Here is a 19,642-nt window from a genome sequence, read left to right on the forward strand (position 1 = left end):
TTTTTTTATGTTGCTTCCACCCATGGAAGGTTATTTGCAAACCTATACTACATTTTGTACCATGAATTTTTTCTTCTATGTTTATCAATTATACATACATATATATGTGTATGTAAAGTTTTATTTTTTCTATTATGTATTATATACACATATGTACTATGTATTTGTAAACTTAGCTAAAGATTTTACATTTATGTCTTTATTCACTTCCACTGTATTCACATCCCCCCCCCCCCTTTCTGCTTTGCCTTAATCTTTATCGCATGTATGTCCAGCTTTAATTCTGATTGCCACCAGCCATATGTCTACGACTTATCCAGTCCCAAAAAAAAAATTGCACATGTGCGCAATTTTTTTTGGAGAAGGTGCATTGACAAGTATCAGATCAGCGTGCTGTTTACAAGTCATTTATTATAACTAAGAAATGCATGTACAGTTGAAACAACAATTAGTTATAGCTACACTTCCCTAGCCTTTCTAAATCTTGATAAAAAGCTATTATAGCACTAAAACATTACACTATTGAGGAATGAAGGATGCTCTCAGCCAATTCGAGGCTAACCTTTTGACATATTATACACTACTAAGATAACAACTTTGCATACCTTCTCACATTTACTTACAGATCTTCCTTCATAAACAGTCCCTTGTACTCAGTGAAAGTTCTGTTAGGATATCTTGTTCTTCTGTCTTGATTATGATGTTTCTCTTACTCACTAGGATGTTGTGGCAATACATTTTATCCATTATTTATGTAAAAATAATCATATTAAAAATTCTGAATATTTTTACGTATTAATTATGCTTGTTAGTTTTGTTTTCATACACGCAGTGTCTGCACTTGTGATGTGCTCGTTATGAAAATGTTATATTAGAAGTAACATGTAAAGAAGTAAAAATATTGATGTACTTACTAAACTGAATATTTGTGTTACTTATAAGAAAGTTTGTTGTGGTTTAAAAATGTTGAATTTTGTGTTTTGTGAAAGACTTTCTCTTAGCGCTAATGGATACAACGAGTCAGCCATTTTATTGCAGTGCGTAGTTTCTGACTTTTGTGGAGTGCTCATGCTCCCGGAGAGGATTTGATGTGTGATTGACAGCTGACAAGGAAAGCGTTGCGTATCCAAGTAACGGTTGTAAACAAGAGAGCGTTCGGAAGTTTTTAGAAGACTGGCCGGTAAATATTCAAGTTGGAAGGAACTTGATTTTTTTGTGTGTAGCAGTCGGAAGAAATTTTATAGTGTATTCCGAGAAAGGAATAGTGGAAATAATAGGTTTCAAGGAGGAATAAGTAATGAATAAAAGGGAATCTTGAAACTGTAAGTTTTTTTAAAGTGGAAAAAGTTAAGACTGTCATTTAGTATTGTGAATGAAAGAAGAACTTGTTGCTTACATTCTAAAGTGAATGTTTTTCTTAGAGAAAATATTGATAAGGAAGTTCTATAAAGTATTAAGGATGCTTGAAAGTGAATGTTTAGAAAATATATTGATTAAGAAGATTTATAGGTATTAAGGAAGCCTGATCTGATGAGTATTGCTACTAAAAGGAAACAAGATTTAGTCAAGAAGACTTTTATGTGTGTTACATTGATTGATGAAAAGGATCCTGAAAATGAAGTACAGAGCTGTATAACTTCTGGAAAAGAGCCTTAACAGAAAGAGAAAAAGACTATGAACATTTTTTTGTGATTGTGAAAGAAAAAGTGTTTAGTCTTAAGAGTAAGTTTATAATTTTAAATAAGGCCTTGGATCCATATAATCTGTAGTTATAGTTATGTATTATTGCTAGAAGTGTATATATATTGTTTTAGTTTTATTAAATGTGTTTATTTTGTACTTGGTTTTGAGTCAATGATTAGTTGGATTCTGAAAGAGAGAGTTAAAGTCATTGCACCAATTGGAGTGAACTTTTGTGCAATACATTAACATATAGGGACACTCGGAGTCAAAATAAAAATAATTGTTAGTAAAAGAGATTTATATAATAAATCACCTCATAAGTATATAGTATAATTATTAACAAAGGCACAGCCGGTAGACTAAATAGTTAATATACTATATATATATAAAAAAAGAGGGAATATATAAAGTATAAAAAATAACACAGTCCCTTGTACTCAGTGAAAGTTCTGTTAGGATATCTCGTTCTTCTGTCTTGATTATGATGTTTCTCTTACTCACTAGGATGTTGTGGCAATACATTTTATCCTTTATGGTGGTGCTTGAGGGTTAAAGCTATATGACTAAGAGGAGACTTCCACATAACTTTTAAAGGAATGCAGAGAACTGATCAGGGCTTCTGATCTAATATCCAATCATCACCTCGTGGTGCACCCTGTTAGGCATCTACCTGGATACTGAATGAATGAAGATGGACTGGCAATTTGGGATTTAGCCGACCAAATTGTATTTTTATTTGCTTAAACCAAACTAAAAAATGATGGTACAACATGACAGAATTTCATGCTGGCTGGGGTATTGCCCGGTTAAACAAGGCCCCTGTTGTTTTTGCCAGTGAACCAGGGAAAACAGCAAACAGTCAGCTACTGGAACAAATCCTAAAATCCACCACAACTAAACATCACCAGAGTTCAAGATCGGTATTATCAACATAAGAAGCCTGAATGGCAAAGAATTGGCGCTAGCTGAGGAATTGGATAAGTACCAGATCGACATAATAGGGGTGACTGAAACAAAAACGGCAAAAACTGGTGAGATCTTTCTGAGCAATAAATACAAAATCTTATATTCAGGCAATGACAATCAAGGAAAAGAAGTAACCATAGTATCTAACACTAAATACGAGGCTAATCTTCTTGAATGGCAGGCATTCTCAAGTAGAGTGATGTGGGCAAATATGAGAATGGGAAACTGGACAATGAGACTTATTTGTACCTATGGTCCCACAGAAGGTTCTACTAAGGTAGAAGTGGAGGAATTTTTCGAGGCTTTAGAGAAAGCAACTGACACAATGAAAAAGGGAAAGTTAGTCCTTGTTTGGGATCTAAATAGCAGAGTAGGAAATGAGTGTCAGACATACAAAAATGTTTTGGGGAAAATTTGGAGAAAAGAGCAAAGCTAATAATAATGGCAAATACCTGTTGGATTTCTGCTCAGGACATGGACTGGTTATTACTAACTCAATGTTCCAACAAAAAAATGTCCTCAAATTCGCATGGAGAGAAGAGGCAAGGAAGAAAAGTCTCATTAATTATGTTATTGTTGATAGTGATGTATTCTCCCTGTTGTAGGACACCGGAGTGTACTGAGAATTTGAAATTGGAAGTGACCACCATTTAGTCTTGAGCAGGATAAAATTGAATTTCATATTGAAAAGAAGAACATGCAAGAAAGTTTTAAAGTGAATAAAAGTTGAGCAGCTCTCAGGTGTGAACTGTAGACTAAAATACACAAACATTATTAAAGAAAAAATGAAAGAGTTTGAGAACTGGAACCAAACCTTGGAGATTCATTGGGAAGCCCTGTAGAAAACACTGCTTGATTCAGCCAGAGAGGCATGTGGGGAGGTTGTCTGTAAGGATAGAAAAATCAAAACTCCATGGTGGAAACAGGAAGTTAAAGAGGCCTAAAGGAAAAGAAGAGAGCATATCGAAAGTTCCTGGCAAATAAGTCTGCTTGTCCTTTTAGAGAATAAAGAGACAAATGTAAGTTAGCTAAACACTGGAAGAACATAGAAAATAAATATCAAGAAGGTGGCAAGATATTCTGGAGGTTGTTGAAGAAGCTCAAAAATGGAGGAAAGAGTGATGTAAAAGGAATTAGAGATGATAAAGGTGACATGAAAACAGGAGAAAAAGATATCCTTGAAGTATGGAGTAATTACTTCGAAAAATGAAACAAGCAGTGATGACAGCACAGTGGTAAAAAACACGGACCAGGCATGCAGTCAGGAATACATATCCATACTTGAAGTGGAAAAAGCTATTAAAAGTCTGAAATGTGTGAAGGCAGCAGGTGTATATGATAATCGACCTGAAATGCTCAAGTATTGAAGTATAAAAGTCTTACAGTGGCTGCACTGCATAGTTCAGAAGGCCTGGACAGAGGGACGAATTCCAGATGATTGGAGTAGAGCTCTCATAGTACTCATATATAGAAAGGGAAATAAAATTGAATGTGAGAATTACAGAGGTATTTCTCTACTGAGTGTTCGTGGTAAGATATATGTGCAAGTATACCTGAGAAACGGTTAAGAAGGATTGTGGAAGAGAAGCTTGGTGAAGAGCAAGCTGGATTCAGGCTAAATAGAGGCTGTCAGGTTCAGATTTTCACTTTACGACAGATAGTTGAGAAATCATGGGAATATAACAAAGATATATATTTAAGTTTTGTAGATCATATGACAAGGTGCCAAATGAGAGAAGCTATTCAAAACACTACAATTATATTATCAATGGGGCATTATATCAAGCAAGACTTAGTCTTTATTTGAGTTGTAAGTTAGCAGTTAGAATTGAAGGAAGTACAAGAAGGAGGTTTAATGTTAAATTTGGTGTCAGACAAGGATGTACATTATCCCCTCTGTTATTCATTATCTATATGGATCACATAATGAAGGAAAATTGTATTAAACCTGATATCAAAATTGGAGATGTTAATCTTTGCTTTGTGCAGATGATGTTATACTTCTAAATATTTATTATTATTATTTTTATTTTTTAACACCTCCAGGAGTCCAAAGACTCATCAAGGGAGAGCATCTGCTTTACAACTCTGTCTCCACCACTCAATACACCAATGCCATCTGTCTCTGACCACCACCATTTTCCACAGACAATCACAAACATCCATTGCCACGGTGGGATTCGAATTTTGGCTGGACACGGATTCGAAATATCCGCTGTCCAGCCAAAAGGCTAGACAGCGGATATGCTAACCACTTGGCCAGCCAGGCTGGCCACTAGTAATATATCCGCTACATAAAAAATAAATAAATAAATCTGCTAGAAGTCTGCAAGATTCCCTGACTAAAGTGAATAACTGTTGTAATAGATATGGTATGAAGGTCAGCATTAAAAAGACAAAGACAATGAAAATAGACAGAAACATTGAACATATCGACTGGATTGTGATTGGAGAACTATAGAACAAGTAAAGCATTTCAGCTGCTTAGACATAATTTTTAGTGAAGATGGTAAATTAAATATGGAAATATATAACAGAATCAACAGAACTGGTATGTTAGGAAAGTTAACTGAATAAATTTATATGTAATAAGAGAAATTAGCCAAAACACCAAATTAGTTGTATACAAGATAGTATTCAACCCAATATTAACTTATGGATCTTAGAGCTGGGTCAGAAGTAAAACGCTTGAGAAAAGACTAGAGACTGCAGATATGAGAGTCCTGAGAAAGATTAGGGCATGAACAGATGGCATCAATGGCAATATCATATTAAAAACGAGGATATTAGAAAGAACTTGACATTGTCAGCATCCAGGAATAAATTAGCAGAGCTAATCTCAGGTGGTATGGTTACTTAAACAGAATGGGAGAGGAAAGATTCGCAAAACAAGTGTTCTTTGCTAGGTTGGCAGGAAAAAGACTCAGAGGAAGACCAAGATATACGTGGATTAATATGGTAAAAACTGTCTTAGAAGATAGAAATATAAGATCTGATAATGTTGGTGTCTTGACCAGTAACAGACTAATTTGGAGGAAAATTGTAGATAGAAAGTTAGCAATGATGTAATTTTTCATGTAGTGCTGTCATATCCTGTACACCCCTTGAGGATATATATATCAAGAATTTGGTGGTGGTTGTTTGATGCGAGTTACGAGTGATGACCCCTGTATCTTTTTTCTTGGTAGTTGATGACTGGAAGTCTTTCTATTGGGATAATTCCTGAGGAGATCTGTACTACATCGGCAAAGCCTCTTGTTTGGTTTCTGGCCAAAGGTGCCGGTGTCACCGAGAGCCTGGCAACTTCTGAACTCTGGGAACACCTGGGAATTCCCTTTCGTACTCATCAGGTCGCTTAAATATCCTTTTCCTTTCTTTGTCTTTACTTTTGCATTTTTTTTGTGCTTTCTTTCAGGTGTGTCGACTTCACTTTCGTGCAGCTTTTCCGAAGTCTTTGTTCTTGATGCTTTCTAACTTTCGCATGTCTCTGCAACTCTTCCTTTCAGAACTTTCCTTTTGTTCTTCACTAATCCATCTTTTCTGCTGACTCATTACTTGACAAAGAATGATTTATAACTGTTTTTTTATATATACTTTACATCAACTTTATATTACATCTTATATATTTTCCTGACTTAAGACCCTTCTAAAACCGAGCATGGCAAGATATAGAATTACTTATCGTGTGAGATTTTACACATATATATATTTTTAATTTATTTTTACATAGTCTGGAAAATCTGCTCTAGAGACCAAACATGGAACTTTTTCAAGCCACTTCAAGCTTCCAATAAGTGGGGCAGTGGTTTTATTCTCTTATGTGATTTTATTCAATTATGGAAGTATAAAAGTTTTACAATGACTGCAATGCATAATTCAGAAGGCCTCATCATTGGAATGAATTACAGATGATTGGAGTAAGTCTCTCTGCTAAAAAGGGGAAATAAAAATGAATATGAGAAGTATAGGGGAATTTGTCTACTGTGTGTTCCTGGTAAGATTTATGCATGAGAACGGTTATGAGAGTGAACGGATGGCATCACTGGCAATGTCATATTAAAAATGAGGATATTAGAAAAGAACTTGATGAAGATCTGCTAACATATTTATATTTATGTTAGCAGATCTTTTCTCAGGTGGTATGATCACGTAAAGAGAATGGAAGAGGAAAGGTTAGCAAGGCAAAAATGTTTTTTTGTCAGAATGGCAGGAAAAGATCCAGAAGAAGACCAAGACCTAAGTAGATTGATCCAGTAAGAAGTTGCTTAGAGCAGGGCTTCCCAAACTTCTGGATGTCAGAGCCCCCTTTGCAAAAATTAAAATATTTCATGGCCTCCCTTGAAAAAAAATCATAATAGAGAGATATATTATTATAATATTTATTGTATTTATATTCAATACAAAACATACACAGCGAATATTGCAAAAATCAAATGCATATATTACCTTTTTTGCCTCTTACCGTTTGGTTCTGAACACGATGTGGGCTGTTCTGGTAAAATATGAAATACTTTCCTTTTTTTGAGTCTGTTTCTGGTTCTTCTGATTGTTCGCGGGATTTTTTTTTTATTTTTTATCAGCCACTTATCCATCTCAGGGTTAAATTTTTTTAACATAGAATAGATCAAATAATATCACCACTTACCGATACTGGCACACCACAGACTGATTACATGAAATTAGTGAATATTACCTGAATAAGGGAATCCACGGACCAGGAACATTTTTCTCTTTTGTGACTTTTCTCCCTTTACGGTAATTAAGCCTAACGCGAAACAGACAGCAAAGGCAGGTTATTAAAACTTGCATATGATTGGTGCGTTATTAACAAAAGATCGCGTAGCCGAAAGATAAAAACATGACAATTGAGTTGAAATGTTAACTCTCATCAACCGAATTCCATATGTGAAACTGTCATAATATTCATTATATATATATATATATATATATATATATAACTTAGTTTTAACACGTTCGGTTGAATTTTATTGCTGCCTTGGGAAATCGAACTCACACACATCTAATTAATAACAATAGTTTTTAGTTAGATACAGTGTTTGCCCATGCAACATATGGTTTTGTTTCAGTCTATACAGCATAGTTTCTGTATGAGGGGACATGTGATTCATTAATTAGTGTGTTTTTATCCCAGTTGTCTCTAATTGCACTATTTGTTGAGAAATATATTACACAGACTCCTCATACCTTATTCACTGGCATAATAAAAGTACTTGTTTTTATTGCCACTGCAGTATAGTGGCTGTTAGGGAGGGCGTGTTGTTTACCACTGCAAGCGAGTTACTATCTCCCCACATGAACTTGTTTAAGCTTTTTTTCATGTGTGAAGTATATGCGAAACTTTCATTAATAACAGAAAACTAGCTCGGATGACAGTGATAATATAAAATGAGTTTTGATATGTATATAAAGTCAATATCAACAGTCCCTGTTTACGAACGCATGCGTGAAGAAAGGGACAGGAAGATTTGGAGCTTCCCTGGAGAGCATTCGAAGTAAATACAATTAACCACTGCTTTGAAATGAAACATATGAATAAGCAATATTTACTAATATTCATTAAGCGCCGAAATACACAGGAAGCAAAGTTTGTGAACCAACACCAGTGTGTGAATTTTTCCATTAAAATATAAAAAATAACAAAAAATAAATAAATAATAATAAAAGTTAAGTACGTTTCTTTTAAAATAAAAAAAATCAACTTAGTCTTAAAACATTTTAAATTTGTTTTCATTATTTCATGGCCCCCTTCAACGAAGCCAATGGCCCCCAAGGGGGCTGCGGCCCACAGTTTGGGAAGCGTTGGCTTAGAGGACAGAAATATAGGATCCGATAATATTGGAGTTTTAACAGAGAATAGATTAATTTGGAGGAAAATTGTTGATAAGAAGTTATTAATGATCTAAACTTTTTATGTAGTACTATTCTTAATATCGTAATTCAGATTATAGGGCTTGCATATTAGGAATTTGATGACTCATCATCATCAAATTCCTGCCATGTACCCTCAAGGAGTTTACAGGATATGATAGTACTACATGAAAAAAATTACATCATTACTAACTTCCTATCTACAATTTTCCTCCAAATCAGTCTGTTACTTGTCAAGACTCCAACATTATCAGATCTTATATTTCTATTGTCTAAGACACTTTGTACCGTATCAATCCACCTATATCTTGGTCTTCCTCTGGGTCGTTTTCCTGCCAACCTGACAGAGAACACTTGTTTTGCTAATCTTTTCTCTCCTATTCTATTTAAGTGACCATACCACCTGAGATTAGCTCTGCTAACGCATTACTGGATGCTGACAATGTCAAGTTCTTTCCTAATATCCTCGTTTTTAATATGATATTGCCATCGATGCCATCTGTTCACGCCTATAATCTTTCTCAGGACTCTCATATCTGCGGTCTCTAGTCTTTGGTCAAGTGTTTTACTTCTGACCCAGCTCTTAGATCCGTAAGTTAAAACTGGTTTGAACACTGTCTTGTATACAGCTGATTTAGCGTTCTGACTACTTTCTCCCTTATTCCATATGAATTTATTCAATTGACTTCCCACCATACCAGCTTTGCTGATTCTGTTGTCTATTTCTATATTTAATTTACCATCTTCACTAAAAATTGTGCCTAAATAGCTGAAATGTTTTACTTGTTCCACTGTTTCTCCATTCACAATTGACATACAGTTGACATTTTCAATGATTCTGCCTATTTTCATTGTCTTTGTCTTTTTACTTTGGGAGAGGCAATGTTAGTAAACAGGTGTTTGATGGCAGGAAGAAGACTCAGAGGAATGTCAGGATTGTGATACAATACCTGACAAATAACAGGTCGAGCTAGAGCAAAATATGTTGATAGGAATTTAGTATTAATGTTAACTTAATAATGTAATACCATGTAATAACCTATACCTCCCTTTAGGGCACATATGATGGATTTGATAATTTAAAAAAAAAAAAAAAGTGTAATTTTTAAAATACACTGTCAAAGCGCACTGGAAAGAAGACAATGGACACTCCCATGGGCAAGATGCATCGTGCCATGTAACGAGTTATGTGTTTGTTGCCATTATAAAGTCAGTGCAATTGTGTCTGGGTGAAATGGCTGTGAGAAGGGAACTAATGGTGTTTGAATTTGAAACAGGTATTGTGATGGAATGCCATGTTGCAACAATTTGCTTATCTGTTTGGCAAATTGTTAACAAATTGGGCCATTCCAGATCAACAATCATTGATACTATACTGAAATGAAAGTGCAGAGTCAACCCACCACACTTACTGATCATGACCGTAGGATGCTGTGAAGGATAATATGTAAGACTGACAGTCATCAGCCAGCATGTTGCATGCTGAGTTCCGAGCATCGATTGGTTCAGGTAATATGTGGCTTGCATATTGCAGTCCTACCATGAAAACCCATGTTGTGAGCCTCTGTTCTGAATGTTTTTGTGCAGATTCATGTTCCAGTCGATGCTCGGAACTCTGCATGTTGCATGCAGAGTTCCGAGAAGATGCAGTATCATCTTCATTGGTACATAGAGTGAGAGGTGGAAGCTTGGAAAGCTGTGTTATGGAGTGATGACTCATGCTACCAAGCAGATGGATGGGTGTGAAAAATGTCTTTTAACCAGAGTGTGTAACCTCAACTTTGAAATTCAGAGATGATGGTGAATGGTATGGTCCTGTTTTTCCTGGGTTAGCCTTGGATCTCTGTTTGTGGTGCCAAGAACTTTGAATTTTAAGAGGTATCTGAACATTCTGGAAAATGCAATTCTTCCTACTTTGTGGCATTTCTACAGGACTGACCATTGTCTCTTTCATCAAGACAGTGCACAGTGTCAAGAGGCTGTTGCTGCAGAGTCTGATCTCAACCTTATGAACATCTGTGGGATGAACTGGAATGTTGGGTAAGGTCAAGGAATGTCTGCTCCACATAGTCCAGGACCTCATTACATGCCTACAGGAAGAATGGTCAAAAATTTCCATTGATCACTTTTGTACACTTGTGGAAAGTATGCCTCATTTAGATTGCCATAGTCATCACAATGAAAGGAGGTCCTATATCTTAAAATGGGAATCAAGGCTGTTTTTACCCTCATACTATCATGTCTGTTAACACGTTCACTGCCACGCTACTTCGGCATAGTCTGTTGCCGGCGATCAGCGTCATACGAGTATACTCGTAGTTGGTTTGTGCCGAGCATATACCATCTATGAGAATACATAGTTTTGATGCTAGCTCCACAAGCCAAGCATTTTCACTTCTTCAAGGTCAGTACGGTAATCTTGTTGCCGGCAGTAAGTGTCATACGAGTATACTCGTAGCTGGTTTACCAACTATGAGTATACTCGTAGTTGGCAGCGAGCGTGTTAACTTCTTTCTGAGCAGTGTACACGATAAGATTTTCTTCTATTGAGTAAAGAAGAAAATTCATTGTAGTTATGTTTTTAACCACATTAACTAATATAGTAGTCTTATTCTTATACGTCACATGCTATCTTGAGAGGGTAGGATTGATGGGAGAGGCTGCATATTGCATATCACTAGTCTGTTAGTGTCCCAGATATGTGCAAACTTCGATGTTATACAAAAATAAGTGTCATACATTATAAATAATTATTGTGCATTATAAATTCATATTATAAATTAAATATCAATAGAACATTTTGAATGGCAGCAGAATTAAATAATCTGAGCCAATGAAATACATAATTTTTGTATCACACTGAAATTGGATATATAAGCATGTTGTAGAAAGTATTTTTAACTTGGGTATAGTTATGTTAAAGATACCAAGCAATTTTAAACCTGGTTTTACTCCATTTTTTCCAAGTAAGCAAACAGACAAAATGTCAAGTTTGCGCCTGCAATTTATGCAAGACTAGCTGATCCCACAGGTAGTGCAAGACCAAGGCAAACTCTCCTTGCCTTGGTCTTGCACTACCTGTGGGATCAGCTAGTCTTGCATAAATTGCAGGTGCAAACTTGACATTTTGTCTGTTTGCTTACTTGGAAAAAATGGAGTAAAACCAGGTTTAAAATTGCTTGGTATCTGTAAGCATGTTGATTGACAGATGATAAAACTTAATTTATCTACTGGTCAAATGGCTTTTTCACAAATCCCCCCCCCTTCCTCCTCGGGAAAAAAAAAAAATCTGGAATTCATCAGTTACCATTCCCTACATCTGGGGCACCACAGAAAAAATCTAATGAGATTTAAAATGATATGACATCCAGACTGCCTTCAAATCATACCAAAAATTAGCTGCCTTTATCTACTGGCCAAAAAATCATCTCCATAACTCAACCATTCTGGGGTCTACAGCATCCTTTGCTCCTGCAAACTTTCCTATGCCATAGATAAATTCACCAGAGCAAGTGCGTGTGAGCAGGGACCTACTTTTATGGCTATTTACAAGCTGGAGAGATGATTTCTAGAATCTGTCCCAGCTTTATATCATTCACCAAATCTGAACAAATTCAGCTGCTTCACTTTACCTAAATATGGGAGACTGTTATTTGAGACCTTCAGCAAGTTTCCATCACCACATCCATAGAGGACACCAATTAGGACTGTAGGATCCTGTCTTGCATATTCTGTTGCCTTCTTGCAAGTGTGCCTGCATGAATGTGCTTACTTGTATTTCACCAGCCCATGAAGTTACCTTGGTGATGACCAAGGCAAAATATTGGCATAGTAATTTATTAGTTAAATAAATTTAGTTAATAATTATTTCTAGATGTGTGTTTTCTCCATTAAATTTCAACATAAAGAATATGTTTCGTCAAGTTAATAAGATTTTCCAGTTGAGTAATTATGTATGTTTTGTTCAGGCAAGACTATTTTTGCATCAATCAATAATGTTATTAAACTCTTATTTATTTTATTTATTATTATTATTTTTCAGATATGTTATTGCTATATCTCTGGGACATGTAGATCCAGGATTTCCGTATATTAGTGACACTGGCACTAGTGCTCCAGAAAGTTGTATTTTTTCTCAGCTTGTCAATATAGTTTCTGTACTGTGTAAGTTTGCTTATTATTTTTATGCATATTAAGATTTTTTTTCCATACTAGCTGAAATGTTTTTGATTATTTGTTTTGATCTTTTTGATAGTTTTATCTCATTTTTCTTTACATATGTAGCTTTGTGGCCTGTTGCATAAATCTAAAAAACACACGTACTAACCACAGTGATAAATTTTAATATGTAAATATTTCATCCCAAGTATCTTGGGACATCCTCAGTACAGTAATTCGAACAATACTAAGAATAACATACAGTTAGGGCACTTGATTACAATGGAATCTCAATATGCATGCAGTAGTGTGTTATTACAGAATTAAATTTAAAAAAAAAAAAAAAAAAAAGACAACATATATAAAGAGATTATTTTACATAATTTTGTATGACAATTTCCCATGCTTTAGGTTCCCATACTTTAGGAATGGCAAGAATGTCATTGCAGTTTAAATTTGATCTGTCTAGTAGGGCTTCAGCACTTTCTTTATACAAACGTTCATGTTTATATAGAGATCTATGTAAAAGTTGTCTTTTCCCCAATGGATCCTATGGTTTGAGTTTTCAACTCCGTGTTGAGCGAGGCCAGATTTCTGCTGTTTGAAAAGACGAATGTGGTCCTGATGTTCCAAAATGCGTTTCTGAACAGATCTACCTGTCTGTCCTAAGTAAGACAACTTGCAGAAGCATGGGACCTCATACATGCCAGGTAACATCAGAGGTGAGAGTTTGTCTCTAGGAGAAGGTAGCGAGTTGTAGATCTGGTTGATGGGTTTGTAGGTAGCGGCAAGATTGTATTTCCTCATAATTTTTGAAAGACTTTCGGAGATGCCTTTGACATAAGGTATGGGAATCCTATGGGCTGCTTCTTGTCTAGGTTGATGTGTGTGGGGAAGTGACTGATGATTTTTTGAGTTGTTTTGAGATTGTATCCATTTGGTATGGCTGTATTTTTGATTATTTCTAGTTCTTGGTTTAGAGATTCTTCAGAGGAGCAGAATCTGTGTGTCTGGTAACTAATGATTTAATGATGCCAAATTTTTGAGATGGATGATGAGCAGAAGAATTGTGAATGTAGCAACCTGAAAATGTAGGCTTGCGATAGACTTGGCAATGGAACCATCTTCTTTTCTTTGAATGTGTAAATCCAGAAAGGAGATAGATATACCCTGTGGAGATTCTTTTTCTAGCATAAAGTTGATGCGAGGGTGAAGAAAGTTTATTTTATCTAGAAACAGGTGTAATTCTTGTTCGGAATGATCTCAGACTGCAAAGATGTCGTCAACATATCGTAGCCAAATTTTTGGTTTGGGTCCAAATGTGAAAATTTTTCTTCAAGGTATTCTAGAAACAGGTTTGCTAAGTTTGGCGATGAGGGAGACCCCATTGCTGTTCCTTCCTCTTGCTTGTAAATTTTTCCTTTCCAAGTGAAGTAACCGGACATAATAACGAATTTGAATAATTCAACAATATCAGATGGAAATATTTGAGTTAATAATTCTACTGTCTCTTTATGGGGAAGGAACAGCAATGGGGTTGGTACTTGCTAGTGAACAGGAAATTATTGATGAATTCACCACAGGTTTCATTGTATAAAAAGTACATAAATCTAAGTAACTTGGTTTTTTATTACCTAATGAAAGAGCATTGTTATGGGTTGTTTTGGGGATTGAATTAATCTCTGTAGCACTTTTGAGTTCTCAAAAGGAAAAATTCCATTACTACAGTATGTGACTAGCTAACCACCTTTGGTTGAGAAGCTCTTTTAAGGTCCTTTGCATATTGTGGATGTTGCTGCCACTGATCGTTATGGAAGCAGATTTCAATTCTAAATTTATTTATTTGATATTTCACATTTATTATTCTAATTTTTAATTAACAAATGGATAAAAGGTACTTTCTGCTACATAACTCTAAATCTGAAACAGAAAGTGCTATTTTGGTTGGCTAACGGTCTCAATTATTTATTAGTATAAAATGTGCCAAGTGGCACATAATATAATTATTAATATTAGAAGGTTGCTGGGAGGAGGTTGGGACTTTGTTTTTGTGACACAGTGGGCTCTCCCATGATAAATCTTTTAACTCCTTGGAGGTCTCTTGATGATAATTTCAGGAAAACAAAGTTGTGTGTTTGTTGAACTTGTTGCTAGTATTCTGGATTCTATAACCCTTTATAGTAATACGCCATAGTTATTGAGTTGTATTGTACAGGCAACAGTTTCAATGCACCTTCAGTTTTCCTGACTAGTATCACAAAGCATAGCTCATCCTCCAGCCCTTCCATAATTGGTTAGCCGCATATATAATGTGTCCACTAGCACATTATAATTGCTATAGAGGTTACTGTAAAATTTGAAAGAATTCTAACATGTGTGTGCTTTCACACACACACATAAAGAGAGAGAGAGAGAGAGAGAGAGAGAGAAAGGAATAGCATTTACAAGAATAAAAAAGTGTATTAAAAATGGAGAGACACAAACAAAATAATTTAAGCAATCTCTGGGAGTGAAGAGGGAGAGGCAAGATGTGCAAAAAAATAGAAACATGGTTATGCTATTGTGGAAAGTCGTTTAATCGTGGTAAACCCCTTAGTCATGGAGTTTAAGGTGCTGGCCATGTGCCATACTTTACTCATAATACACTCATTGGACAAAACATTAGAGATAAGGGGTGATGGGAAGTTGACACACATCTCTTGTGCAGAGTGAAACGTACCAAAACTGAATGCAAATGGTAAATAGGCAGACATCAGGGCTTTCCAACAGTGTATTGAAATCAATGAACATGGGTAAATGTGGCAATCTTAGTGACTTTGATTGTGGATGTATTATCATTGCAAGACTGATGGATCATTCTATTACCCAAGTGATAAGAATCCTACGGTTCTCAAGGACAACCATATCAAGAGTCTATTGTGAGTATACCATCAACAGACGTACCAGTGAGCAAGTGGTGGCTAGGGTCGACATAGACTGTTCAGGCTTGTACAGGCCAACAGCAGCACAAAGCACATCAATTTCAATGTTGGAGATCCAAGCAGTGTCAGCAAGGGAACAGCATGGCATACCCTGCAAACCATGGGGCTATAGGAACTGATGCCCTAATCGTATACCACTGTTGACAGCTTGTCATTGGGCATTGCACCTCGTCTGGTGTTGGAGCCATCAAAACTGGACCTCTGCAGAGTGGATTTAAGTCGTGGTCTGATGAATCCCATTACCAGTTGTACCAAACTGATGGGAGGGTGCAGGTGTGGTGCCGACATCATGAAGCCATGACCCTGTCGTGTCAAGTTGGCTCTGTTGAAGGAGGTAGTGACTCTATGATGGTTTGGGGAGCTTTCTCATGTGACACATTAGGTCCCTTAGGGTCCTCTTTCTGAATAAACTAAATAACTTCGTAAAAGTTTTTCTCCATTTGCTAAAGTTCAATAATAGCATGATTCGGAAAACTTGCAGCCAGATTCATCTTTGGGAAATTCTTTATTAACTACTTGATGCGGGCATTGCTCAACTAAACAGTCCTCTAACTTTGGTAGTTATATGAATCGGCCAAGTATCTGGATCATTAACATTAAAATTTAAAGTAAAATCTGAAGTTTCGTGTTTCGCAATCCAATATTTCTTCTGCTGCAACTTCTGTAGACAGTCCAGTCAGACCAGTTTAATTTTCGCATGTAACATTTGTTTCTTCATAGTTATCTTCTGTCCTCTCTTTTTCTGTAGTAGAGCTACATGGAGTACTTGCTTTGTCAGAATTTTCTGTTCTTCGTTTTTTATGTGGTCCTGAAGTTAAAAATTTATTCAGCGATCCAGCCAATTTATGTTCCAGTTGTACTCATTGCAATTGTCTTTTCCTGTTTTGTGCACCAGATAACTCCTTTGGTGGCTTTTTTCTGACATCTACACTTGGTTAGGCTTTAAAATAAGAAGAGCGTTAAAAGTTGTCCACCAAAATAAATAATAATTTCTGAAATTTTCCCTTAAACTTATTTTTTAACCCCTTAACCAACTATTATTTTTAAGGTGAATGGCTCAAAATTGGCTATTTTTTTATTATTACAGAATTTGATTTTTCAGTGTTTTGAATAATAAATATGCTTACATTTTAGGTATTTTTTTGAAAATTAACATGTAGAGATATTAGCCACTGATTGATTTCTCAGTGATATTTATTTAATATTTTTTACATTCTGGTAATTGTTTAATAATTAACAAATTTCTAGAATATTGAAATTATTTATTAAAGAAATTAGTAAAATGACCCCAATCCCAATGTCTTCCAGCAAGAACAAATATATAAATAAATCTCTTATTGAAAATTATTTATTTTCTAGATGTCTACTCAACATAAGATAAAAATCTTTTGTTTTCAAAATAAGATAATTAACTAAAATGAAACAATTTAACTGATTTTCAAGCTTAGCAAAAATATAATAGACGTACTTTACATGAATAATAATCCAAATTCACAAAAAATTTACCAATCAACAATAAATATATTTTATAAAACAAAAGACAACTACATGGTAACACTGTAATGCACAAAATGAAATGATGCAAAAATACACCAAAAAAATGTATCATGAAAGGGCCAATTGCAGTATGTGTAAATGAACCTAGATCTAAAGAGTTTTATAACTCATAAATAACCTATGTTTATTAATTTAAGTCGAGCTGCGTCAGCCTGACGTGCCGATAGTCTACCCTGCATATATATGGGATTTTTAGCTATTGTCCCTCAGCTGATTAATGTTATAATTTATAAACTAGTATCTTTAAAATTTTATTTGTCTATCAAAAATCCAAAAATAAGTACACAGTTAAGATCAAAGTCAAAAATTGTCTAAAGTCACTTAAACACAGAATACACAATACACTCAATATGTTTCACATTCAAAATTGAAATGATGCTGAAAAATATGCAAGAAGTGCATATCACGCTATTTCGTCTATCCAAATTTGAAGCAGAATTTAAGAAAACGAACAGCGTAATATATACCTATGTTTCAGACTAAATATTTGGATAGATCAGTGTTTCTGAAACTTCAGATATCCGTGTACCCCTTCTTTAATTTTCATTATCACCAAGTACCTTATCAAAATAATAATAATAAATAAAAAATATATTTCATTGTAAATGTCTGTTTTATTTGAATTTAGATGTACATTTTAAAAAAAAAATATGATTTTTAATAGAACAAAATTTATAAAGATATTATACATTTTTACACGTGGATAGGCTTATGTGTTCGTCAGACATTTTTAATAGATTTCACGGTTTGATATGAACACAGATGATTAAGAAAATAACTATTTATTAACTTAAAAGCTAATATTTCGCTGGTATTATATCCAGCATCTTCAGAGCACACAACACAAAGTTTGTTACAAATGCAAAACAACCACAATCCGGTGTAACAGTGGGGATAGTATGCACTCCTTAATCACATCCAGGAGTCTTTGAAGTAACCTGTTCTTGCCATCAAGCCTACTATGGACAGACAGGAAGAACTGTGGACATCCACGTCAGTGAACACAAAAAATATATCTGACACTTTCACTATGGCAAGTCGGGTCTGGCAGACCATGCTTTGGATACCCCTGCATGGTCTGCCAGACCCCACAGGATCAATTGGAAAGAAACAAAAGTAATGCACAGAAGCTTCTACAAGTCAGAGAGGTTGTTCCTAGAATCAACAGAAGCCTTAAAACATACTCCAAACCTTAACAAGTATGGCTGTATAAATCTACCAAAGATTTGGGAGACAGTCATCTTAAGACCAAATTAATATTTATTACTTTTATTTTATTTCATTTTTTCAAACTTTCTAAGACTATCATTTTGACTACTATTTCAAAACTTTGAATTTTTTTAAAACCTAGATGGTGCCATATTAGGACTTTAGTCTTGTGTTGCATGCTGCAATTACTTTTACTAGCCCCACTGTTACACCGGATTGTGGTTGTTTTGCATTTGTAACAAACTTTGTGTTGTGTGCTCTAAAGATGCTGGATATAATACTAGTGAAATATTAGCTTTTAAGTTAATAAATAGTTATTTTCTTAATCGTCTGTGTTCATATCAAACCGTGAAATCTATTACAAGAAAAAACTATACATTTTTACTTAATATAAATAATTTATCATCAATGAGAGAAGTGAAATTGCTTATTTCTATATCTGCTATATTGCTCTCTCTTTTGCGCATTTTATAAATCCAGTCTTTAACCAATGATCCATACTTAAGAATTTGAAAGCTAAAAAAATTACCGTATTAACTCGAATATAACTCGCACTTTTTTTTTTCAAAATTAAAACTAAAAATTCATGGTGCGAGATATATGCGTGGATTTTTGGAAACTAAAGTTTTCAGGAAAAAAAACTGAAAATGGGTACGACTTACCAAGAAGCTTCTATTCTCCATCACTTCTTCTGTACTTGAGAGCAGTTTCCTTGGCAACGTCAAAGTTATCTACCCAAATAGAGTCATCTTCTTTCTCATTATATCAAGCAAAAATTACTAGTAATTTAAGACTTGAGATACGTAATGAACAATCCTTGACAAATTACTAATGAGAAGTGAAAAATGTGCACGATTGTAGGCGAGTAGAGAAAGAGCAGCTATTAAGAAATGCATATGATTGGTGCGGTATTAACAAAAGATCGCGCAACCCAAACAAAAAGCAAGCTGACAATTGAATGAAAATGCTACTTCTCTTAAACTGATTTCCATAATATCTGAAATATATTCACTATATATTTCTTAGTTTTGACACATTCATGATGGGGTAGTGTCAAGCAAAACCATATGTTGCATCGACAACATGTAGTTTTGCTTTTAATGAATCACATCTCCTCTCCAACAGCAGTTTCTGTTGGAGGGAAGATGTGATTCATTAGTTAGTGTTTATATTCCCAATGTCTCTAATTGCATTATTTG

The 19,642-nt window shown here is 35.0% G+C and overlaps 1 protein-coding gene across 5 annotated transcripts in view; it reads left to right on the plus strand.

The window, feature by feature from the left end:
- The window catches only part of LOC150092836 (DNA damage-regulated autophagy modulator protein 2-like), a 151,947-nt gene that overhangs the window by 55,576 nt on the left and 76,729 nt on the right, over positions 1-19,642 (plus strand). For all 5 annotated transcript variants that reach the window (XM_090414539.1, XM_090414538.1, XM_090414542.1 and 2 more), the window contains one exon: positions 12,581-12,702. In XM_090414539.1, the coding sequence (XP_090270665.1) occupies positions 12,581-12,702 (122 nt within the window). The remainder of the gene's footprint in view (positions 1-12,580; positions 12,703-19,642) is intronic.

Source organism: Typopeltis vanoorti, chromosome 25 (genome assembly GCF_054136105.1).
Source record: "Typopeltis vanoorti isolate ZY-2024b chromosome 25, IOZ_Tvanoo_1.0, whole genome shotgun sequence".
NCBI classification, from domain to species: domain Eukaryota; kingdom Metazoa; phylum Arthropoda; class Arachnida; order Uropygi; family Thelyphonidae; genus Typopeltis; species Typopeltis vanoorti.